General features: G+C 56.2%; 2 protein-coding genes across 10 annotated transcripts in view; one reads left to right on the plus strand and one right to left on the minus strand.

Moving 5' to 3' along the window:
* Window positions 1-11,130, plus strand: part of LOC102050566 (receptor-type tyrosine-protein phosphatase kappa-like) — a 32,504-nt gene extending 21,374 nt beyond the window's left edge. For all 7 annotated transcript variants that reach the window (XM_055698822.1, XM_055698824.1, XM_055698823.1 and 4 more), the window contains 18 exons: window positions 139-244; window positions 425-492; window positions 781-923; window positions 1,064-1,151; window positions 2,402-2,472; window positions 2,889-2,925; window positions 3,687-3,784; window positions 3,968-4,084; window positions 5,142-5,299; window positions 5,378-5,513; window positions 6,249-6,398; window positions 6,574-6,673; window positions 7,198-7,277; window positions 7,749-7,883; window positions 8,329-8,454; window positions 9,046-9,203; window positions 9,475-9,610; window positions 10,225-11,130. In XM_055698822.1, coding sequence (XP_055554797.1) covers window positions 139-244; window positions 425-492; window positions 781-923; window positions 1,064-1,151; window positions 2,402-2,472; window positions 2,889-2,925; window positions 3,687-3,784; window positions 3,968-4,084; window positions 5,142-5,299; window positions 5,378-5,513; window positions 6,249-6,398; window positions 6,574-6,673; window positions 7,198-7,277; window positions 7,749-7,883; window positions 8,329-8,454; window positions 9,046-9,203; window positions 9,475-9,610; window positions 10,225-10,299 — 1,982 coding nt within the window. In that variant the 3' untranslated portion in view covers window positions 10,300-11,130. The remainder of the gene's footprint in view (window positions 1-138; window positions 245-424; window positions 493-780; window positions 924-1,063; window positions 1,152-2,401; window positions 2,473-2,888; window positions 2,926-3,686; window positions 3,785-3,967; window positions 4,085-5,141; window positions 5,300-5,377; window positions 5,514-6,248; window positions 6,399-6,573; window positions 6,674-7,197; window positions 7,278-7,748; window positions 7,884-8,328; window positions 8,455-9,045; window positions 9,204-9,474; window positions 9,611-10,224) is intronic.
* A 361-nt stretch (window positions 11,131-11,491) lies between these two features.
* Window positions 11,492-19,641, minus strand: LOC102050740 (uncharacterized). Of its 3 annotated transcripts, none has more exons than XM_055698829.1 (11): window positions 19,451-19,641; window positions 17,732-17,974; window positions 15,369-15,659; window positions 14,882-14,979; window positions 14,212-14,404; window positions 13,878-13,984; window positions 13,497-13,743; window positions 13,172-13,211; window positions 12,789-12,894; window positions 12,663-12,709; window positions 11,492-12,071 (listed from the first exon to the last, which is right to left on the minus strand). In XM_055698829.1, the coding sequence occupies exons 1-11, from the start codon at window positions 19,560-19,562 to the stop codon at window positions 12,068-12,070; spliced, it is 1,488 nt and encodes a 495-aa protein (XP_055554804.1). In that variant the 5' UTR covers window positions 19,563-19,641; the 3' UTR covers window positions 11,492-12,067. The 3 variants fall into 3 exon arrangements, with proteins under 3 accessions (XP_055554804.1, XP_055554805.1, XP_055554806.1); XM_055698830.1 differs by having other exon boundaries at window positions 13,873-13,984; XM_055698831.1 differs by lacking the exon at window positions 17,732-17,974.
* Window positions 19,642-24,123: the final 4,482 nt, after the last annotated feature.

A 24,123-nucleotide genomic window follows, 5' to 3' on the forward strand; every position in this document is an offset into this window, starting at 1 on the left:
ACCAGCTTAGCTATTCTCCAGTATAGAGCCTGTGGTGGGAGATGAGGTAAGCTGCTTTTCATCCCATGCCCCTGTGGGATCTCCTGGTGCCTGATTCAGGCTGTGTGGGAGCCTGAGTCTGGGCTGCACTGGTTGCAGGACAGGAGCCGACACCGCTGCTAGAGAGGATGCCTGTGGTGCTGGCAGTAGTGCTGGTCATTGTACTCCTGGCACTGGGGATTTTGCTGCTCTTCGTGCTCTTCAGGTCAGTATGTGCCTCACCTCTCCTGCCTTCTGTGAGCCATCCAGTGCCTTGCACTTCCAGAGAGTGTCCAAGTGAACCCTGAGATAAAGCAAGGTGGGAAGCAGGGTTGTTACATGGGCAACAGCCTCTCCTCTGTCACTATCTTCTTATGGTCTATGGGCCTGACTCACTGTTTTGCAGGCAAAAGTACAACGGTTCAAAAACCTCGGAGAGCAACAGCACTATCCCCCTGCGAAGATGTCAAGGAGGTGCAGTATAAGCAGAGGCCCTGATGCCTTGTCTGGACAGGCTGCCTGTTCAAAGCCCAGGCAGGGTGCTTGCAGGCTCTGTAAGGTACTTACAAGAGCAAGGGGATCAGAGCTAGCTGGCGTGGGGAAAGGGACACTCCCAGAAGAAACAGACCTGCATGGGGAGGGACAGTCTCGGGTTCGGTGGGGTCCTGATCACCACAATGTGAGCTCAGTCCCAGCTGTGGTTCTCCAGGCCCAGCCATCAGGTGCATGCTAAACTCCTGTTCTCTTTCATGTTCTCTGTAGGTGTGTGCAAGCTGAACACACAGATCCCAGTGGAGGAACTGCTGGAGACTCTGAAGAGGTTTAAGAGGGCAGAAATAGAGGCAGAGCTGACAGAGGATGAATCACTCGACAGGCACGGTGCTGGGCGTCTGAGAGAGTATCAGGTCTGGTTTAGCTTTTCTTTCCCACCTAGCCACACTGTCCACCCAGCCCTCACTCCTTCCTTGGGTGTGTGATGGAGCTGGCCTTAGCCGGCCCCAGAGCATGTGCCAATGCAAAGCGGGCTTGCCTTCTTCCTCTGCAGCAACTGTCCTCCACTTTGTTGCACCCCTGTGATGCTGGGAAGGAGCTGTGTAACCAGAGCAAGAACCGCTACAAGAGCATCATCCCTTGTAAGAGAGCTCTCCTGGGGTTGGCACAGGCATTTGGAGGTGGTTGGGCAGTACAAGGTGCTGGCCTGTCACAGGTGCACCTCCTCATTTCCTCATCTCATCCTCTGTGGCCACTGAAACCCAAAGGCATTTTCCAAAATCATCATGTTGCCCCCCTGTTTTATATCCAGTTGGAGAATACTTGTTCTGCTCTTCAAGTCTCCCTGCAAACTTAATCATTCATCATTGTATTCCTGTTCCTGCTGTTAGTCACTGCTGAGCACTGCTGTGTCCCTTCCAGAGGCAGATATTTGTGGGAAAGCAGAAGGAGTGACCCAATTGCTTTCAACACTTAAAGCTTCTCTGGGCCCCACATGGTGAATATCTGGCCATTGGCAAACTGCATGTGTGCTGACAGCCCAGAAAGCCAGCTGTATCCTGGGCTGCAGCAAAAGTAGTGTGGCCAGAAGGTCCAGGGAGGTGATATTCCCCCTCTACTCTGCTCTTGTGAGACCCCACCTGGAGTGCTGCGTTCAGCTCTGGGGCACCCAGTGTTAAAAGGACATGGACCTGTTGGAGCGAGTCCAGAAAAGGGCCACAAAGATGATCAGAGGGATGGAACACCCCTCCTATGAAGACAGGCTGACAGAGTTGGAGTTGTTCAGCCTGGAGAAGAGAAAGCTCTGGGGAGACCCTATAGTGGCTTTCCAGTACCTGGGAAGGGGCCTGCAAGAAAGCTGGAGAGGGACTTTTTACAGGGGTGTGTAGTGATAAGACAAGGGGGAATGATTTTAAACTGAAAGAGGGTGGATTTAAATTAGATTTTAGGAAGAAATCCTTTACTGTGAGGGTGGTGAGACGGTGGAACAGGCTGCCCAGAGCAGCTGTGGATGCCCCATCCCTGGCAGTGTTCAAGGCCAGGCTGGATGGGGCTTTGAGCAGCCTGGTCTGGTGGAAGGTGTCCCTGCCCATGGCAGGGGGGGTGGGACCTAGATAATCTTTAAGGTCCCTTCCAACCCAAACCGTTCAATGTTTCTATGACTGTGATTAACAGTCTTCCCCAAAATCACGTTGCATTTCCTGCTGTGCCATGTCATCTTTCATCTCGTAAGATGTTCTTTACCTCTGAACATGTCCTGGGTCCTGGAGTGCTGCTGAGGAGGGAGTGGACTGTGCTGGACTTTCTTAAATTACATTCCTATCCTCAAACAGTCACTTCATTGCTGCCTCAAAGAGACAGTTGACTGATTCCTGCCTTCCTTCTCTTTCAGATGATCACTGCCGTGTGGTGCTGCAGCCCTCTGACACAGGGAATGGCTACATCAATGCCAGCTATGTTGATGTAGGTAGCAAGGAATCGCTGTCCCCGAGCAGGGTAGGGGTGCCTGGGCAGGGTAGGAGAGGTGTCTGGCTATGCTGGGTGAGGACAGTCCTGCTCACATGGCTGGCCCAATGGTCTGGCACTTTCTGCCCTCAAGTGTGCGCAGATCTTGGGATGTCACTTTCTTTTCATCCTCTCTGAGCTGCCCTGGGTTTGTGTGCAGTTCTCATCTCTAACAAAAAGGGACCTGTGTGAGGGGACAGGAGACAAGATGCAGCCCCTGGGTACCCTCTCTCCATGCTGGCCAGGAGTAATTGTGGGACATACTGTGTTGAGGGCTCTGGGCTCTGATGCCTGTGGGGATGGGGTCCTTTATTTCACTCCTCGTTAAATATTTCACCTGTTCGATCAGAGCTGTTTGAACCTCTCCCCCACAGAGCTACCGGAGTCCACGCTTCTTCATTGCAGCTCAAGGTGGGTGCTCCCAGCCCTCATACTCAGGAGATGCCAGTCGCTTCCCTGAGTACTTTGGGGAGTGGGGAAGTGGGACAGCAGCCTAGGAGCTGTTAATGGCTCGGTCCAAGGCCCTGTATCCCCTGGGCCTGTCTTGGATGGTGGCTACAGCTACTGCAGGGCATGGAAGGCCTAAGTGGCAATTTGGCAGTGGCCAGTTGGAGCTGATCCCTGCACTGCCCAGGCTGAGTACGTGGACCTTTCATGCACAAGCCTGATTTGTTCCCCTTGGTGGCTGGCGCAATGGGAACAAACCTGCAAATTCCTGACGTGTCTGCATTCAGTAAACTCAGAGACAGGCTTGTTCCAATGGTGCAAAGCTGGGATGGGTTAGTCTGCTCTGCACAGCATGCAGTAAGGAGGTCTCAGAGTCTTTGCAGACCTGCAGAAATGCTCTTCAGGAAATAGGACACTAAGTGTGGGAGCAGCTCATGGGTCCTCTTGAGGATGTGGATGGGGGAGCCCCTGAAGCAGCAGTGAGTCCTTGACGTATCCTCGGCTCACCTGCCCTCCCTCTTCCTTGTCCTAATTTCTAACATGGGTGATGAAGCCAAAGTGCACAGCAGTCCCTGCCAGGTTCTGCTGTGCCCAGGCTGTGTGGTGTCCCAGTTAGAGGGAAGCCCAGGGCTGCTCATAGCCTGGGAACACCCAGTTTGTGCCCGGAGGCCACCACACACCCACAGCCCAGGCACTGGCACAGGGCTCTCTTCTTCCTCCTCCAGGCCCCTTACCTGGGACAGTGGTGGATTTCTGGCAGATGGTCTGGCAGGAGAAGATCTCAGTCATTGTGATGTTGACAGGCTTAGTGGAGCAGAACAAGGTAGAGAAACCATCTCAGCCTGTGCTCAGCTTGGGTCTCTGCGGAGCCCAGGCTTCCTTGCCTGCTTTGCTTTGCTCGAGTGCAGCTGTCAGTGAAGGCAAAGAGCAGCTCCACACCACTGCTGGCTTGCAATGCTACCCTCATGAGCTGGCTAATGCTTAGTGGTCTCACTGCTGTTGACAGACTAAGTGTGAGCAGTATTGGCCAGAGCAGGAGCAGGTCTATGGGGACTTCACTGTGACACTCAGCAACACCAGGACCACCACAGGCCTCATCACGCGCATCTTCTGCCTGCAGAAGGTAAGGCTGGTGTATAGCTGAGATGGGGATGCAGGATGCTTTTGAGTTTCAGCAACCGGTGGGAGCTGCTGGCCAAGAGAGGCTGGTGTCCAGCACTAGCAGGTCAGCATTGCTACCACTGGGTGCCACGCCAAGGCATTGGCCCCAGATTTCTGTGCCAGGCAAAGGCAATGCATCAGCTCCACCGGTCCAGCTGAGTCTGGACCGATGATGCACATGGGCAGATCATGCATCCTTGAGGGCTTGTATGAGGTGATCACAAAGGGTATAAAAGCAGTTAAAGAGTATAAAACAGCATCTCTGTACATCCACGATGATGGGAAAGGTGCCTGCCTGCCACCTGGGCCAATCTGCAGAGGGTACACATTGAAGCTCCGTGGTCATTTACAAGCTCCTAAACCTGAGCAGATAGTTTATGGTTTAAGAAAACTTACATAATGACATTTCTCAAGATGGGTACTTCTGAAGTGATGACTCAGAAAAAAAGCAGAAACTGAAGGAGCTGGAAGGAGGGGAAAACAGGTACAATACAGAGAAATTCCAGTTACACATATTCCTGTCTTTTCTTGTCTTGCCCAGAGCAAAGTGTAGCTGAAAGGTAAAGCTCCAAGAACACTTGATGGTGGGACATACCAGTTCGTTAGTTCAGGCCAAGTGAATGTGATATTTAGGGAAAAATACAAATGGGCTGGTAACAAAAGTGACTACATTCACTTCAGTGCAGCACCAGCCTTAGGAAGTACCTTATTTGGGAAAGCCAGGGCATTTCAATGACTATGGAAACACTCTGAACTGTGATTTTTTTGGTCTTTTCCTCTGGGGCACAAGCTACATTTACTGCTCTGAGTTCACTCTTCACAGCACGGGGAAGCAGAGGACAAAGTGAATTGTGTAGCTGCGTGCTCAGTGAATCTGCCCTTCACTGTCTGATGAGCTGTAGCAGAGCAGTGATTGTAGTGGGAGTGCCAGAGGGGAACACTCTGTGCTGGTGTCCCTCCATGCACGCTTCTGAGCTGGTTCCTGCTCCCTGCTGCCAGCCATGTCTCCTTTTCTGCAGGCAGGCTGTGCTCCCCTAAGAGTGGTGGAGCAGTTTCACTACCTGCTGTGGCCAGACCATGGGGTCCCAAGAAATTCTGCCCAACTCCTGTGCTTAGTGGAGATGGTGAACAAGACGGGGTTGGAAAAACCTGCTGGACCCGTGCTGGTGCACTGCAGGTAATGGGCTGGCAGCACTTGGGTGCTGGGACAGAGGTGGCTGGGGCAGCACTGACCCCCAATTTTCTGTGTCCTCAGTGCAGGGATTGGGCGCACAGGTACCTTCATAGCCCTGGACTTCCTCCTGAAGATGGGGAAGGCTGAGAGGAAGGTAGATGTGTTTCACTGTGTGCAGAGGCTGCGAGAGCAGCGGGTCAGCATGGTGCAGACCAAGGTGAGGAGAGTTACCTGCTTCCTGCACACTCTCAGGCTGCAGATCTGCTTTCCACCCTTCTCAGTGATGTGGCATGCAAAGCCACACTGTCCATGCCATTCATGGTCTAGCCACAGGGACTGGAGCTGCCAGGTGATGAGGACTACAGTATCTTGTTTTCAATGCTGTGTCTAAACTTAGTGATGTTCCATGTTCCCCTAAGACACCTTGAGGTGCCAGCAGCATTAATATGTACCACTCATCCTAGTATAGAAGGGCTGCCTCGTAGGCAAGGAGTGTGAACAAGAGTCCACATGTCCTTCAGGCTTTCAGGATGTCTGCCCTTGTGGTATCTTCTGGGCCGCTGTGTCCTGGACTAGGGACTACACCCTCACGGTCTGCTCAGTGCTGGCACCCTTTGGAGGAAATTAGGCTGGACAGTACCGTCTGGCTGTTTGTAGAACTAGTTCACTGGTTTTCTGGGTTCCCTTCCCCAGAGCAGGGGTCTGGTCTGAGAGGGAACATTAAACCACAGGAAGATGGTCTTGTCTGCGTTGTTGCATTTGCTGGCTGTTTCTCAGGGCAGGGCTGCTTGCACTGAGAGGTGTCTAGCTGCAGGGCCCCACAGCAAGAAGGTGAAGGATGGACCTGACTCACACCTGGCACGGGTCAATGCCAGTAAGCTGGTGATCTGGAGTTCCAGGGCTCCTCATGGAGCTGCTCGTGACTGTACAACTGACCCGTATCCTGATGCAGGAGCAGTACGCATTCCTGTACGAGGTGCTGCTCGAAGGCTTGCTCTGCGGCAGCACCGGGGTGCCAGTGGAGAGCATCACCAGCCATGTCCGCTGCCTGCGAGAAGCTGAGACCTCAAAGCACAACAATGTTCTTGAGAAGGAGTTCAAGGTACCACCAATATATGGTACACTGGGTCTGGTGCTGCGGGGGCTGGTCTGTGGTGCCTCCCCCCCTAATGCTTCCCTCCAGCTGTGGGATGGAGATGGGGAAGCATTTGCCTGAGGTGACTGAAGAAGGGGAGGAGCTGACAGGCAAGACTTGCTTGACTGAATCATCCCTACAGGCCTTGCAGAAATTTTCCGAGTTGTTCCAGCTCCTGCCATGCAGAGAAGCAGAGAAACCCACCAACCAGCCCAAGAACCGCAAGCCAGGGATCCTGCCAGGTACTGCTGGCAGGGCTGGGCAGCCCCTTGCTCTGTGACCCAGCACCTGAGAGCAGCATGGGGGGATGATGCTGCCTGGCTGCTTCCCGCCCCAGCACCATGATACTGGCAAGTTCTGCCCAAGGTCCAGTCATCATAAATAGAGATTAGGGTGGTTTTTCCATGAGAGCAAGACCCCATCCCTGCTTCCTTCTGAGCTTGCTGGAGGCATGCATCCATGGGGTATGCCTGAGATAAACATGTTCTTGGGTTGAATCTTCCCCAATGGAAAAGCTCAGATGAGCCATCAGGGAGCAATGAGGTGGACGGACCTGCTGTGCCTCCACTCATGGTGTTCCAGACATGCCGTGTCAGGCAGCCCTGAGCTGTCATGGCCATGGGGCTGGTGGTGCCTGCTCATCCAAGCCCCTCCAGCCCATGCCACAGGGATCCACGCTGACCCCAACACATGCAGGGAAATCCCCAGCCCTCTGCAGGGGGAAAAGATGGCTCATCATTTCTCTCTCTGCCCGTTGCCTCCACAGCGGACTCCTGCCGACCTATCCTGATGTCCTTACTGAACGCAGATGGCTCACCAGGTTACATCAACGCTGTTTTTGCCAACGTAAGGCTCTGGCCCCAGCAGGGAATGGGAGCTGCTGAGAGCAGCAGAGACACACGCAAACGCACACACCCCATGACTGCTCAAGGCAGGGGTAGACCATGCCACCCTGGTTTGAGGGGTCCCAGCCCAGGGGCTTCTTCACAGCGACTAGTTCCCAGCAGCTGGGGCCATGCTGCCAGGAGATGCCAGGAGATGGCCCCCGTGATCAGCCCAAGCCCTGCCTGCACAGCCTCACAGCGGCTGGCTTCTGCCTGCTGAGAGCAGGGGGTGGATGTGATGACCTGAGGGGGCAGTGGGCTGCAAGGCTGCTCTGAGCAGGGCTGGTGTGGCCTGGGTCTCCTCTGGCTCTCCTCTGAGCCTGCAGAACCCTGGATGGATGGAGGCAGGGGGCCGTTCCCACTGTTGAAGGGGCTCTCAGGGGGGGTGGATTGTATGACCTTCTCCTCCCCCACGCCCTGGTGTGTTTTGCAGACATACATTGAGGAGGACAGACTCATCATCACCCAGCTGCCTTTTCCCACCACACTGGTGGACTTCTGGGCTCTGGTCTGGGATTACACCTGCACATCGGTGGTTGTGCTGAACCAGGTCCAGGAGCTGGACAAGGTCAGCAGCCCATGCTTGACCCTCCCATCTCCTGGCTCTGCGTGGGGCCAGGCAGCACGTTTTCAGCCTTTGCCCCTGCACAGCTCTTCTAATGAGAGCACTGCTTGCTGCAGGAGCCCATTGCAAGCTTGTGGGGTCCACCTGGGAGGACCCTGAGGACAGTTGTAGCACTGTGACGCTACAGCAGTGGGGTGTCCCCAGTGTCACAGCAAGGGAGCATCCCTCAGTTTTGCCTGCCCCTGCCCAGGAGACCTCTCTGAGGGAGTATTATGTTTCTGGCTGCAGCACCATGAGTTGGTCCCCAGCAAATGGCAGGCAGAGCATCCACGTACACACAGTGGCTCATGGGCGAGGGGCTGCTATCTGCACACCCTCATGAGGTGCTGAGCTCTGCCACGCATGTAGGCTGGGGCTGTGTGTGATCACATGTGTGTCTCTCCCTCAGACATACGTGGAGTTCTGGCCCACCCAGGGTCAAGCTGCCTACGGTCATTTCAATGTCCACCTGATCTCAGAGGAGCCTGAAGCTGGCTTCACAGCCTGGACACTTGCCCTCACCAACAGGCAGCAGGTGAGCTCTTTGCACAGAGATGGTGAAGTCCTTTGAGAACAGCCTTTGCAAGAGCTGGGATGACCAGCTGGGCTCCAGTGTCAGCAGGCTTTGGTTGAGGGTCAAAGTCACAGCTAGGGATGGCAGAGACTACAACAGTTAGAGGGATCTGATGGGATCCTGGAAGGGCACTAGCCAGAGCAAGGCCTTTTGCCTTGGGAGAGAGGTTAGTCCCAAGAGGATGAGGTTGTGGGCAGAGGTACAAGGCAGAGGTACATTTGTGTACTCTTCCAACTCAAAGGACAGCAGCCATAGATAATGGTTTTGTATCTCGCTGGTGGTTGGTGTATGGGGACAGCTATTATGGGTAGCCGGGTGCTGGACTGACATCCATCTGAGCTGCACTTGGTGCTCAGCTCTTACCTTGTGCTCTGTCCATCTGCGAGTCTCAGAGCACTCAATGGAGAAGGGCAAAGTCTGGGACCAGGCCACCCTATGTGGAGCTGCTCCCTTGATCCAGCGTGCATGGTTAACATGCACTGATCTTCCCTTACCTCCATGAAGCCAACGGGATTCTTCTCTGCCCAACCCAAGTGTCTTTTTTCCCACTAGCCCAAGAAGTCTGCACTGGAAGTCCGGTTCTGGCAACTGAAGGACTGGCCCATGCAGCATCGTCTTCCCCCACACCCTGCCACCATCATCAGTCTGCTAGGGAAGGTGGAGACACACCATCGGCAGAGCCAAGACGGTCATATCCTTGTCACCTGCTGGTGAGTGATATCTCTCGGTGGAGCCCTCATGGCATAGAGCTGGCTCAGCCCAGACTGTGTCAGTGAACTGGGTCACAGCTCCATCTTGGGTGGACATATGGACGTGAATTCAGCTGTGTTCAGGGAGGAAGTCTTCCCTGTACAGGCTAGCTGGGCACAGGATCTATGGACAAGATCATCCTCAGAGCCTGCAGGTCTGGTGGGACACCTCTGAGGCTCAGCTTTGACAGGTGACCTCAGAGTAAAAGTCTCCCTTTGCTGTCCTCCGCAGGGATGGTGCCAGCCGGAGCGGGATCTTCTGTGCTGCTAGTTTCCTGTGTGAGCAGATCCAAAGTGAGGGCCTGGTAGATGTATCCCAGGCTGTGAGGATGCTGAAGAAGCGGCGGAGACAGCTGATTAAAGATGTGGTAGGTTCTGACTTCAAACCCAGATGGGATGGCAACACCAGAGCAAGAGCCATAGCCTGGACTGTCCCAGAAGCTGCTGTAGCACCTCTCTGCTCAGATCATGCTGGGGCCAGCAGGGGCAGATGACACCTCTGAAAACACTGTTTGCTGCTGGGGCATACCCACTCACTCAGGGGCAGGTTCTGCAGAATCAAATGGGCACTGAAGCATCCTGTGGGCTGAATTGCCCCTTTCTGGTCCACCTGGCCCGCTCAACAGAGGGCTGCGCTGGTGGCTGCTCAGATGCCTGTCCTGCACCCACCTCACCACCTGGTCTGGGTGCTAGAGGCCATGATAAGATGAGCACCCTGGATGGGAGTGAGCAGCAGATGCTTCATGCCATGGAGACTAGCTCTTTCTGAGACCTGCTGGCTCAAGCAATGGGGTAGCCCAGCTGTCAGCTACTGGAGCACATGTCTGTGATTCCTCAGCCAGAGAAGGTGGGCTCCAACTGAGAGGAGGAGAGTGGGCTGTACCTGTGCCTGGCTTGCTCAGGGAGAGGTTGGTAACCAAGGCTGGCCTTCTGCGGTAGGTGTTGGTGTACCAGGTTCTCACATACATTTTTCTGTCCACAGGAGCAGTATGGACTCTGCTACGAACTAGCCCTCAGTTACTTGAATTCATTTGAAACCTATGGGAATTTCAAGTAGAGGCATGTCCACAGCCCATTTCTGGCCTGGCCTCTGACTCTATTGACAGCCCTCCATCAATAACAATAGAAACCAGAGGAGACAAGAGGGATGTGTACAGCCCTAGGATGCTTTACTCCTCTGAAAAGCCACCCCAAGGGTCTTCTGTGTCTGGAGGGCACAGGCTGGACTGTTTCCAAATTGTGGTCAGGCTTTGAAGTGGGAACCTGGCCCTTAGCCCAGAGTTTTCACAGGAATTTACCTGGAATCACAGCCTGAGTATGCAGACGAGAGCAGAGGCACCAGGACCTGACCTGTCTGTGCCAGGGATGAAAAGAACGAGCTGTCTCATCCACATGCCTTGTCCCTCCAGGCAGCCCCAGGGAAAATGGGGTGGCTCCCCCAGCACCCAAACTGTGTTTTGCCATCAAACAGCATCAAAGCCCTGTAAGATCCACAAGGCTCAGAAGTACAAGCTATCTGTCCTACTTTCGAAGAACCGTGAAGCCCAAAGCCAACAAAAGCCAAAGGAAGGACAATCCAGTCCTGTAAGGCTAGCCTGGTCCTTCCCGCCCCACACAATCCCTTCCTGGAGCTCCTTCTTCCTGATGCTGATCCAGGTGCCACAGCCCTGCCAGGTCCAGAGAGGCTCCCTCACCAGCCTGTCTGGGTTGACCATGGCAATCCCAGGTGGTAGGGGGTCAATTTAGATATCCTGGATGTGGTCCTGGCGGAGGCTGCTGCACCACAGAGACTGGTTCTGCCTTTGCTGCTCAAGGGCAAAGGGCCTCAGAGCCAGGACTGACTCCACGCCTTTGTGTTGTGTCTCACCAATAAAGACTCTGTGCTGGCCATGGTGGTAGTGACGTCTGATCTTCACTTTTCTTCCACATTTGACCTGGCACAGGGCCTGCAAAGCAGCTGAGAGCAACAGGTTCCTCAGCTCTGGTCACAGAGCTGGGCACAGAGCAAACTCCTGCCCAAGATGTGTGTTGAGGGACATCACCCTTCACTGACTCCCACTATGCACCCCATTCAAATTCATGTGAGAGCTCCCCAGCACAGCCCCAGGGGTCAGAAGGACTGTCAGGCACCATCTGGGGACACGAGGTCACAGCAGCCATGCTCATGGCCTCCCCTCAGCAAGGCGCAGTTAGCTCCCTGCAGAGAGATGTGACCCCACAAGGGCAATGGGGGGACCAGGCAGGAGCTGTAGTGGGCCAGCTAGCCCCCTTCAAACCACGAGCCTTTACTGGTTGTCCAGACAGAGCAGTCGGAGTCACAAAGGCAGTGTGGTCAGGCCAGCCTCCACCAGAGCCCTGGCCTTGGCTGAATGTCAGCAGAGATTGATGAGAGGGGCTGGGAACCTAGGACATCTCAGGAGCATGGAGCATCACTGAGCCTGAGCCTCTGTGAGTCAGGGACTGGGAAATCTGGCATACTGCTCCTGCTTCCAGGAAAGCAAAAATGAAAGCAACACCCAAAAAAGAGGAACTACAGAAAGTAACATTCAAAGGCCTTAGAACAGTAGCAAGTGAAAGATGGGAGGTGAAGGAGGTGAGGAAAGAAAAAGCTCACAGCACTCCTTGGCTTCCTCTTTTCCTCTTGCTCTGCTGAACTGGGTGGGATCCCCAGTGCTGGTCACAGTCACAGGAGAGCCAGGGGACCTGGCAGCCATTGGTACTGAGCTGGGGTCATCCTTCTCCTCTTCGTCACTCCCTCACTGCTCGGAATGTTTCCTGTGGTCCTGGGCAGGGGCTGGATTGACTGATATCCAGCATGGCCACCTTTACCTGTGGAGACCAGAGACACCCAGGGCAGAGACTGCTGTGTGCCCTTGGCTGCATGGGGAGCTCACACCACCACCACAGCTGCCTGCGCACAGAAGTGTCTGAGACAAGTTGGAGCACAGGGCAGCACCTGCCACAGCCCAACCCCTCCGTCACAGCTGTGACCAACTACAGGTCTCCAGAGGTGCTCGGCAGTGCCCAGGTAGGAGCAGCAGTCCCTCAGCCTGACCCTCCTGAGACCCCACCTAGCAGATAGCTCCCTTGGAGGTGATGACAGCCATGGGTCCCTCAAAGGGCTAAGCCACAAGCCACCCTTTGGGATCCCGCCTTTGCTTGCCCCTGCCACTGCTTCAGGCTGGGAGTGCTACCTGAAGCCATGTTCTGCTGCTGCGTGGGGCTTAGGGGGCAGAGCCATCCCGACCATCCACGGCACCACAGGGCTGGAGCAAATCGAGAGACATGTCAGTGAAGAGGATGTGCAGGTGTTTCTCCTGAGGATCAGGATCTCCTGGGAGATGTCTGCTCTCCTCCCAGCTGTCACCCAGCCCTGCAGCCTTTTCTGTGATGCTGGTCCAGGGAGTTGCATTTTCCTACCTTTTTAATTGTCTTCCTTGGCTTTGCTGGGCAAAAACTTCCTTTTCCTGCGAAGGTAAAAGGGAGTCCTGAGTAAGACACTGGTGTTGCCTGTGGCCCTGCTGAATCTGTCCCCTTCCTACTCACCTGGAAAGCACAAACCACAGGATCCCGGCAGATACAAGGAGGACTGCCAACAGCACAACCACCCCAATCACAATCCCACGCCAAGGGCCCGGAGGCTGCCCTGCAACTAACACAGAGGCAGGAGTGGGTGCCACAGCCTGGGCCAGATTCTGGCAATGGCCCCAACCATGGCAAAGGGTATGTGCGAGAGCAGATGTGTGTCTGGGCTTAGGTTTCTTCTGGGATAGAGGATGATCTCACGTAGGGGAAAAAAAAGGCTGCTTCCACCCCACAGGAGACCCTGGGCTCGGCCAGCACCACTCCGTGGGAAGCGGCCAGGCTGGGAAAAGGGGACGTGCAGGAGAGACTCTCGGGCACAGGGAGCGAGGAGCCCACTTACTTACCGAGAGAGAAGCTGTAGCAGATGCAGGTGAACTTCTCTGCCTGTGGGAGGAGACGGAAGGGAGAGCTCAGGCCACTGCTTCCCCACCACCCTCCCTGGGGACAAAGGCCTCCCACGCATGACCACCAAATGCCCCAGCAGTGGCCGAGGACCCCGGGGACACTGTCCTGTCAAGGTGCCTGGGCTCTCAGCACAGGGGCCGGGACCGGAGCCTGGGCAGCACCGCTGCTTGCCATCGGCACCCAGCCCAGACCGCGCCGAGGGTCCCGTCCCCGGCTGGCAGCATCCCTGGAGAGCGGCAGCCCCCCTCCCCCCGTGACGAGTACCTCCTGTGAGCGCTGGATGAGGCGGAGAAGGGCCGTGTAGTCCCAGCCCGGGCGGAGGGCAGCGTTGCGGTAACCCTGCCCGTGGGTCCCGGCACCCAGCACGAAGTCCGTGGGGGCGGTGAGGTTGAGCACGGCGGCCACGTAGGTGTCGGGCTGCCGGCTGGCGTTGAGGGGCTGCGGCTCCCCCGAGCAGGCGCCTTCCACCACCGTGCCATTGTGCGTGGCGGCCACGATCAGCTGGTGCTCCCTGCAAGGCAGCGCGCTGAGAGGGCCGGGGGAGATGCCCTGTCTGACGGGGAGAGCGGGGCAGAGGCGGCTGCGGGGGGAAGCCCAAGCGGGGGCCGCGGAGAGCAGAGCCGCCGGAGGCTGCACTCACCTCACCTCCGCGGGGGGACGGGCGATGGGCTGGAGGGGAAGCACGGCCGTCCCTTGCGATGGGGAGACGTCACGGACGCTGCGGCAGCTGATGCCGGCAGGGTGCGGCGTGTCTGGAGGCAAGACCCAGCGGATGAGCAGCAGCAGGCAGCACAGCGCGGCGGGGCTGGCTGTGCCAGGAGCAGGGCAGCCCCGGGCAGCGCTGGCCGTGGAGCACAGCTCCCCTGTGCCCCCGCTCGTCCGCAGCGGCCAGGAGCCCACCGGGCTGGGGACAGAGAGCCGCCTCAGCCGGGGCACACGCCAGGGCCACCCCGAGGGTCTGGAACACAGCGGGCCTTACCCAAGCCGTCGGGCTGAAACTCCCACAGCGACGCAGCCCCGGCTCCGATGGCCGTGACTCCCTGTAGCGTCGCCGTGTAGCTGTGGCCGAGGCCGTGCCCAGGCAGCGGGTGCTCGGTGACCGAGCGGCTCAGCCGCAGCCGCTCCATCTGCAGCAAGCCGCCGTCCCGCGCGCTCCTGGCCGTGATGTTCAGCTGGGGACAGGGGACAGAGCTGGAGGGCAGCAGCCCCGACCCGCCCGCTGGGAACCTGCCCACAGCGCACCGAGACGGAGCAAAGCCCTGCGCCAGCCTCCCCTTCCCTGCGCCTGCCCCAGCCGTGGAAGGCTCCACAAAGCAGACAAGGAGGAGGAGAGGAGGAACCTGGAGCCAACACTCAAGATGTCACAGTGGCTGCCTCCGTGAGCAAAGGACCAAGCCTCTGTGAAGAGCTGAGGGCAAGAGGGAGGCTGCTCTTTGGAAGAGGTGTGTATACGTGTCATGAGCCCAAGGCCAGCTATGGTATTGCAACACCTCAGGCACTGTTGTGATATCCCCCACAAGAGGAGCCCTCAACTTGTCTTTCATCTCACAGGTCATTATGGCTTTCCCTTCTTTACTCTCCTCAGGCTGCCTTCATGGAGCTCCAGGCAAGGAGGTGCCTGGCAAGGTGAAGGAGACCACACCTGGTACCTGGTATCCGATGATCTCCCCTTTGCAGGGGGGCAGCGCCTTCCACCTGAGAGACCCCGTGTTCGGACTCAGCCTCAGCTTCTTTGGTTTGTCCGGCACTGGAAGCACAGGAGGATGGGGTCACACACGGGGCTGGTGGGGAAGGGCTGAGCCCAGAGCAGGGTGCAGGCAGCTCCTGGCTCAGGGGACAGGCTGCAAAGGGACACCTCACACAGGGTTTGTCCCTCACAAAGGCTGCATGTGCCACCACAGCAAGAAAAGCAATAGTGTGGTGAGGAGGGGGAGAGTGAGGAGGGGGTATGCTGTGCTCGGGGGGCTCCCCTACAGTCCACAGGATTCAAGCAGCCCTGATTCCAGGACCATCACTGCAGGGAGTGGATGATCATGCTGAACTGCTGGGCAAAGGGGACATTATCTACCTCTGTTATCTGTTATCGTGTGGCACAGCCCATGATCATCCCTTCTCTTCTAACCCTTGCGCACATACCGGTTTCCTCTGTTCTGACCAACCACTTGAAAAGAATTGTGCTGGGCGGCAGTGAGATGGTGACAGTGTAGTCAGTGAAGGGCTGCAGAGGGGGGCAGATGAATGTTCCCTCCTGGCCATGTAGCATCTCCTCTCCCTCCACTTCCTCAGCTTCACAGGGACGGGGGGAAGGCCCTGCAAGACGGCAGGTCGCCCGCATGTGCTGGCAGGTGTCAGGGAGCCGGCAGGTCCAGTTCAGTTTGATGCTGGTGCTTGAAATCTCCAAGGTCCCAGGGACAACCTGGAAGACCTCTGTGAAGGAAACATTGTGAGAGGGTCACTCCCTTCCCTTCCCCTCCCAGCCTTGCAAGGGTGCTGCGGTCAGACAGCCCTGCTCCTCACCAGTGGGGTGGGAGAGAAAGAGAGAGTTAAACTGGTCACTCCAGCTCTCCGGAAGGGGAGCAGAAGTCTGGACAGAAAGGAATGTGGGTAAATGTGTGGACTACTATTGCTCAAGGTAGTTTTCCCCACTGGATCAAAACGGAGGGGTCTGTGGGTCCCAGCATCTCTACAGTCCAATAGATGCAGCTCTTAGAAAGACCTAGCCCTTTCCTGCTCTGCATAGACCCCAGGAGAAAGGTTCATTTTCCCTGACAAGTGTAGTGAGAGATGGTGCTCTAGGACACCGTACAGAACAGCCCTCATGCACCGCATACCCAGGAAGAGCATGAGGGGAAAAAGGGCCCCAAGCTGCTTCCCCCATGAAAGGCCAGGAGTACAGGAGCTCAAGGGACTGGAGCACCCATGAGGGGCTCATACTATGCACAAAGCTCACACAGTGACTGATGGAGCAACATTTGACCCTGGTGCCTTGTGGCATCTAAGAAGGCAGGGCTATTTCAAGCCCTAGGAACGCTGGAAAGGTACCCATCAGAAAAGGGCTGGGGGGGGCTGGTTGGCAGCCGGCTGGGCATGAGCCCCCCGTGTGCCCAGGTGGCCAAGGAGGCCAGCAGCATCCTGGCTGGTGCCGGGAACAGCGTGGCCAGCAGGGCCAGGGCAGTGCTGTCCCCCTGCACTGGGCACTGGCGAGGCCGCCCCTCGACTCCTGTGTTCAGGTTGGGCCCCTCACTGCCAGGGGGACGCAGAGGGGCTGCAGCGTGTCCAGAGACGGGCAGGGGGCTGGTGCCGGGGCTGGGGCACAAGGCTGGTGGGGAGCGGCTGGGGGAACTGGGGGGGGTCAGCCTGGAGAGGAGGAGGCTCGGGGGCACCTTGTGGCTCCCTGCAGCTGCCTGACAGGAGGGTGTAGGCAGGGGGGTCGGTCTCTTCTCCCAGGTGACAAGTGACAGGGCAAGAGGAGACGGCCTCAGTCTGTGCCGGGGAGGTTTAGGTTGGGTGTCGGGAAAAACGTTGTCACTGACAGGGTGGTGGAGCACTGGGACAGGCTGCCTGGGAGGTGGTGGAATCACCAACCCTGGAGATGTTTAAAAAATATGTAGATGCAGTGCTTAGGGACATAGTTTAAGTGATGGACCTGGCAGTCCTGGGTTAATGATTGGACCTGATGATCTCAAAAGTTATTTCCAACCTAAATGATTCTGTCATTCTATGAACCTGCCACATGAAGTCAGCAAAACACCCATGGGAACCAGACGGGACACCCTAAAATCTTGGGCTATGGCATGAACCTGGCCCCAGGGGGAGTCACAGAAGAAGCATCCCCTCCCCCTCCCACAGACCTCTCCACACCATCCACGTTCACAGTCTCCTGCAGTGAACCAGTTCCAAGCCCTCTTGCTGTGGCCCAGGTCTCAGGGCACTTGCTGAGCTGGAGAGCAGCAGAAGGCTATTGTTTTCAAAAATTATGGGACCCCTCAGCTGTATTCCTAATCAGCCCATTGTTGTCCTGTTCTCCCTTGGAGGGGACCTCAGTGCCCCACGCTGTGAGAAGATGGTGCCAAGCCTGTAGCCACCACGACTCAGAGCCTGAAGGGTACCAACCCACAGGGAGCAAGCTGTGGTACTCACAGCTGCGCAGTCTGAGAGGAAACAGGCAGCAGAGCCCTCTGATCCCCCTCACCCAACTGTGATACCACACAGACCACACAAAGCCCTCTCATGCCTCTCTCCCTTGTGCGTACCATCTTGCCAGAAGCCCTCAAGAAAACCCTTATCTCTCACACCTGCAGCAAGAACATCCCACCCACTGGTGAACCACAGGCTGGACTCAGGGTGGGCTCAGGGGCTGCCTCAACACCGCTTTGAGCAGCATATACCATTTCCCCAGGCAGGCAGACAGCCTGGAACCTCCCGTGCAGGTACAGCTGGAGGACAGCTCAAGAAGGGCAGAGTGGGGCAGTCAGGAGAGCTCCTGATGCCTCCCTTACCAATGCACTCCACGCTGGATCGAATGCGGATCCATCTGCCTCTGCTGTCCCTTCCATTCCAAACCTCTCTGTATACAGGTTTCCCGTGACTGATGGACTGCACTTCCCTCGCACATTTGACATGGGTGAAGGTTGGCTGGAAACCATCAGTGCAACTCAGCATCACTTCTTCGTTCTTCCTGTAATTCTCTTGGTCTGGTACCAGTCGGAGTCTTGAGTCCCAGCGGGGCCTTTGGCACATTTCTGGTAGAGGTGAAGGTGGGTGTTAGCTGGGCTGGGAGATGATGAGGTGATGCATGGGTGACTGGTGGAAGAGAATTCCCCAGCAATCCCTCCAGCCCCTGAAGGGAGAGGGAAGGTGCCATCCATCTGCCAGGATGCGACCCACAGGCAAGGCTTGCTGTAATGGGGCTCTCATTGTGTACCTGAAGCGTCAATGATCACTCATCCATGAATCTGCCCCATCCATCCTTGTGTCCAGTGACACTACATTACCTCCTCCATAGCCCACACGAGGGAGCTTCCCAGGAAAATCACCCCTGCACTAGAAGACACCCTCTGACCACTCATTCAGACATGTCACCCACCCCAGCTCAGGTTGCCCTTGATGGGCCATGGCACCATCAGTCCTGCTGGGGCGGATGTCTCTCCAGCCATGGTTCATCACTACCACAGGGTTCAGAGATGTCCCTGTTACACTTCTGGGGTCCCTGTGCTGGCTCAGTCAGTCCCTCAGCTACTGTCCTCCTGCCCCACGCCACCATGCAGTGGGACATGCAGATGAGCAATGCCTTCTCCATTCACACCCTCTGCTTTACCACAGCTCCGGCCCTTTTTCCCTGGCACAAGCCCTGCTCCTCCTCCACACCCCTTCCTCACCACATTCACCATCCTCTGGGCTGAGCAGCCACAGCCTGTCCCAGGAGTTTGCTGAGTGATCTGGGGGGAGGCTTTATGGCAGTGGTTCCTACAGGCAAGGATGCTGGTACCTGGGAAGGAGCACTTCCCAATTCCAGCCTCTACAAGGTACTCTGAGAGGCATCAAAGTGCTTAAAACACAATCTTATTTCTCCCAAAGGGGCAGAGAAAGGATCTCACAAGATTCAGACCATCTTCTGAACAGCCATGAAGAAGTACAGACATGCTGGTGAACAAGCCACTTAGCATCAGGCTTTGCTCTCAAAAAACCCGGACTGCAGAAGGCAAGAGATGTCCAGCTGAGTACCCAGAAGCTGTGTCTCACTGTCACACAGCTGCGACCTACCCCACGCACAGGCACCCAGCTGCTGCCCACGCCCAGGCCCAGCCAGCCAGCAATTTCCCTTTTGCTCTGCTCTCAGCAGGCACAGTGTTCCTTGGGCACACCTGGGGACAGGACGTGCACAGACAGCTGTCATCCTGCTCCCTGAAGACCATTCCCCTGATTCACAATGCATGAATTCATACCTGATTCATGCCTGCAACCTCCAGGGAATGACTGGCAAACTGGCTTGGTGCAGGGCATGAGCCACCCCCAACCATCCAGCCCAATCCTGTCTTTCCCACAGCACCCCCAGTGCACCCACACCACACCATAGCTCCTGCCCACTAAGGTCTCCCAGAAACAGCAGGCACCCCAGCTGGCACAGCCCAGGGCTGCAGGCAGTAAAGATGCATCTCAAACTTGCAGGAGGAGGAGCAGCAAAATCTCTCCAGGGAAGAGGAGGAACCCTTTCTTACCTGTTTCCCCGGGCACTCCTTGGACCTTGGGATCAGGTTCTTCCAAGCCCTGTGCTGGCAGCAGAGATGGAAGGACCAGGAGAAACCTCAGAGACAGCAACTGCAGGGCCATGCTAGCATGAAGTTTCTAGGCAGGACTGAAATCTCAGCCCCACTTGCTGCCTCTGAGCCCAGGCATCCGTAACTGACTGCAAGACTTGCAACCACAGGAAGGAAATAAACTTGTGGTGAAACCTTGTGCGCTACAAGAGGCTTCCTCTTTGGGGAGGGAACCTCCCATCAGCATCAGTGCTCCTGCCTTTTGTCCTTTTTTCCCCAGGGGTATCCAGCCTCTGGTACTCAGTAGAAGAAACCCTGACACCAAGATCCAAGGGTTTCCTCCCCAAACCCTCCTAGTTACCAAAATGCATTCAAGAAGCACTGCTCCTCTTTCTGAGGTAATACCCGTGTGCTTCCCCATGCCACTGCATGGATTTTAGAGTTGTGATAAGTCACTGCACTTCCCCTCAATGATCGCAGGAGATGGAAGATTCTGAGAAAGCACATGAAGAGCTGGCAAGAAGCTGGGATAGGAATGGGGATGCGAACTGCTAGTAGTACCTCAACGCCTGAAGCGGTCCTTGGTCCTTCTGAAAAAAACACTCAGCACACACTCTCTCTCATCCTTCCCTGCTCCTCCATCCCCAGCTGCCTCCCCCCCTCCTCAGTCTGGCAGCAGTCTCCTCTGTCCCCAAGTGCGCAGATCACCATGACCTCCTGTGCCAGCAGAGTGCCCAAGGAAACCCTTAGCATGACTAAACCACCCCCCTTGCCCCTCAGCAGCTCCTGCTTTTCTTTTCCTCCAGAACCTCCCATAGGCTCCCTGGGAAGTCTCAGATCCCAGAGGGCTGGGTGATCAGACACGGGGGCTGCAGAGCAGCAAAGACCATGCTTGTCCCTCAGCTTTGCCCACACCACATGCATGGGACACACTCCTGCCCATGACTTAAGGGGGAAGCACCACCACTCACTGGTTCCCAACACACACCCCATCCAAACTCATGTCAGAGCTGCCCAGCACAGCCCTGAAGGCCTGGGGAGGCTGTCAGCCACAGCTCCAGGCCACAAAAGCCCAGCTCATGGCCTTGCTCCAACAAGGTGCAGACAGCTCAGAACCCCGGAGGGAACATGAACCCGTGATGGCAATGAGGGGACTGGGCAGGAGCTGGGGGGGCAGGCAGCCCCCTCCAGCCATGTGTCTTTATCATTTGTCTGGTCAGAGCAGGAAGAGTCTGATAGCCCTGGGTCTGATGAGGTACAAGGATACACAGTGGGGAGCAGGGCATCCCAGGAGGTGGCAGGAGCACAGACCAACCCTCTGTTTCCCCATATCCAAATTCAGTGTATTCCCCTTGCTCTCCCAGCAGTAGTCACACAGGGCTGCAGTGGGTTGACCTTGGCTGGATGCTAGGTGCCCACCAAGCTGCTCTATCACTGCTGTCCTCAGCAGAAAATAAGATGAAAAAAACACTTGTTGGTCAAGATAAAGGCAGTTTAATGAAGCAATAGCAAATGTCACGCATGTGGAAGCAAAGGAAAACAAAATATGTTATTCTCTACATCCTATCGGCAGGCAGGCAGCGCACCAGTGGCTACCAAAGCCTTATACTTCTGTGGCTCTGATGTGCCAGGCCATCGAATCCACATGGCCCAGTATACCCGGTCACCCCTTTCCTCCACCTGCCTGAAGGCAGGGACCCTCCATTCCTGTTCCTGCTCAGAGTACTCACTGTCTGACCCTTGCAGTGCCGGACCAGAAGTCCCCTCACCAGGATCAGGAGAGCTGACCTCAGTTCTTCTGTGTCTGGCAGACCGTTGATTACCTTCTTGTGTCTCTGCAGCCACTGTGCCGACAGCTCTCGTGGGTGACCCCTTCTTAACAGCCGTCTTCCCTCTCGGTTCATTAACACAGGCTTCCCGCTTAAAGGTGGGTTCACCATCCCACCTCCTCATGTCCTCTCCTGCTCACGCAGGCAGAACTACAGTGCACCGTGCGGCACGTGCCTGGGGCTCCCTTTCCCTCTGGTTGGGGCAGCAGAGCACGCGTTTCTTGGGGCGCCCCTGACAGCCAAGGTGCTGGCCCGTAGGGATGAGGGAGCGCAGAGATGTTCTTCCAAGTTTTGGAGCCAAGAAGACAGTTTCTCCACAGCTGGTGTACCCATACCCAGGCAATACATCGCTGCCAAGCTGTTAGAATGTGATATCGGGGCACTTTGAATCACCTTCCTCACATGGCCCGTGTGCACAGGACATCCTCTGGATCTTTGGAGACCTCCTCATTGTCTAGATCGTTGTAGATGGCTGCTAGTACTGCTAGTTCCCTCAGGTACTGGATGCCTTCATGTGCAGTAGTCCACTTTCCTGGGGAGTTCGTGAGAGCTTCCTTGAATGGATCTCTCGCCCTCACACCTGAAAGGAGCTGTCTCCAGAGACTGCAGATTGCTGCCTCTTTTCCAATGCTTCTCCCGGATCCTCAGGTTCTAGCAAGGGATCCCAGCTGTTGGGCTTCTTTGCCTCACAGTTGCTGATCATTGGCCCCATTAGCCTAGCACCGGAGCCTTAGCCCAGCCCCCTGCCCGTCTCTGGACACGCTGCAGCCCCTCTGCGTCCCCCTGGCAGTGAGGGGCCCAACCTGAACACAGGAGTCGAGGGGCGGCCTCGCCAGTGCCCAGTGCAGGGGGACAGCACTGCCCTGGCCCTGCTGGCCACGCTGTTCCCGGCACCAGCCAGGGTGCTGCTGGCCTCCTTGGCCACCTGGGCACACGGGGGGCTCATGCCCAGCCGGCTGCCGACCAGCCCCCCCAGGCCCTTTCCCCCCAGGCAGTTCCCAGCCCCCTGCCCCCAGCCCGCAGCGCTGTGGGGGCTGGTGTGACCCACGGACAGGACCCGGCACTGAGCCTGGTTGACCCTCACACAACTGGCCTGGGCCCATCGCTCCAGCCTGCCCAGACCCCCCTGCAGAGCCTCCTGCCCTCCCGCAGATCAATGCTCCCCCCAGCTGGGGGTCACCTGTGAACTTGGTGAGGGTGTGCTAGATCCCCTCGTCCAGATCACTGATAAAGATACGGAACAGGACTGGCCCCAGCACCGAGCCCTGGGGAACACCACCTGTGACCGGCCACCAGCTGGATGTAGCTCCATTCCCCACCACTCTCTGGGCTCAGCCACCCAGCCAGCTGGTTACCCAGCACAGAGTGCATCCATCAGGTGCAAAGCCCCTGGCTATGGGAAGTGATGCCCATCCTAGGAATCTGCCTAAATCTTTCCACACACATTGCCACCCCGGGACCGCCGTCTCAGGGCACATTTCTGTATTGCCTCACACAGAAGTTGTCTCCTCTTACACCGGGGTGAGACCAAAGTCCACAAAACCCATAATATGCCAACAGTATTTAGTAACAGTATTGAACAGCTCACATAAGGGTGAGCCAGGACCTCAGGACCCCGCATAACAAAACCATCCACATCAGTCCTGGGCACGGAGAGGCAGGTGTATTCCCTCATCTTCTCCACAAGATAGCTACCCTAGGACAGCAAAGGCATCAATGCCAGGGCAAAGCACATTGTCATTGTTTGTGCTAGCTCAGCCCCAAGTTCCTTCACCCCCCCCACAAAATCACTCCCACAGCGCAGAAAGGCCATCTATGTCAGGGCAAAGCACACAGCCGTTGTTTCCCTTGACTCGTTCCCAAACTTCGCAAAATAGAGATAAGCCGTCCACCTAGCAGACTCCATGACCCACACAGGAGCTTGCACTTGATCCACTTGATAACTACCACAGCTATGGCTCACTTTGTATACAACTGCCGCTGTCTCAAGCTTGACATTGGGTGCCAGAAAGGACTGTGGTGGGCTGACCTTGGTTGGATGCCATCTGCCCACCAAGCAGCTCTATCTCTACCCTGCTCAGCAGAAAATAAGAAAATAATATGAAGAAACCTTGTGGGTCAAGATAAAGGCAGTTTAATGAAAGCAAAACCAAAAATTATGCAAGATCCTGCCCACCCCCAGCCTGCTGGTGAGGGGGGAATGTTGGAGGGACAGCCTAGATGCTGTGTGAGTGCTGCTCAGCAGTAGCCCAAACACCAGTGTGTTATCACCGCCTTTCTTGCTATCAGCACAAAGCACAGCACTATGAGGGCTGCTGGGGGGCTCAGCCAGACCCAATATAGTTGTTAAGCCCCCTCTTTCCCTCTCTTCCCAGCACCTATCGAGAGCAGCTCCATCAGGAATGCAGGTCACACCAATGAAATTCCACTGAAGGAGATGTTTTGTCCAAGTGCCCAGCTGCATGTATAACGGTGCTGATTGGACAGCTCATATGAAGGACTGTCAAAACATGTCTTTACTGTCACATGTAGGTCATCCCAGGCCAATAAAAAGGCTGGAGAAGAGATGGTGGTCAATTGCCCCATCTTCAAGCAGTGTGCTTGTCACCAAGGAGGAACTGCAGGCTGTTGCTCAACCTCCAAGCTGCACTGGGCACCAGCATCCCGTAATGCAGGATAGGCAGTGGCTGCTGGTGGCCACGTTGAGGCAGCAGCAGTCACTGAGATGAGTAGATCCAAAGGCTGCAGGATGGGAATTTCCCAGGAGGGCCAGGGTCAACTGCACCTCACAAAATGGAAAATAAG

The sequence above is a fragment of the Falco cherrug genome, chromosome Z (assembly GCF_023634085.1).
Source record: "Falco cherrug isolate bFalChe1 chromosome Z, bFalChe1.pri, whole genome shotgun sequence".
NCBI classification, from domain to species: domain Eukaryota; kingdom Metazoa; phylum Chordata; class Aves; order Falconiformes; family Falconidae; genus Falco; species Falco cherrug.

Excerpts from the sequence above, each read along its gene's own strand:
- LOC102050740 (XM_055698829.1), bottom strand. The coding sequence starts at position 19,562 with ATGGCCCTGCAGTTGCTGTCTCTGAGGTTTCTCCTGGTCCTTCCATCT. Across the intron at positions 17,975-19,450 it reads AGGAGTGCCCGGGGAAACAG|AAATGTGCCAAAGGCCCCGC; the intron begins GTAAGAAAGGGT and ends CACCTCTACCAG. Across the intron at positions 12,895-13,171 it reads CTGCTACAGCTTCTCTCTCG|TTGCAGGGCAGCCTCCGGGC; the intron begins GTAAGTAAGTGG and ends CCTCTGTGTTAG.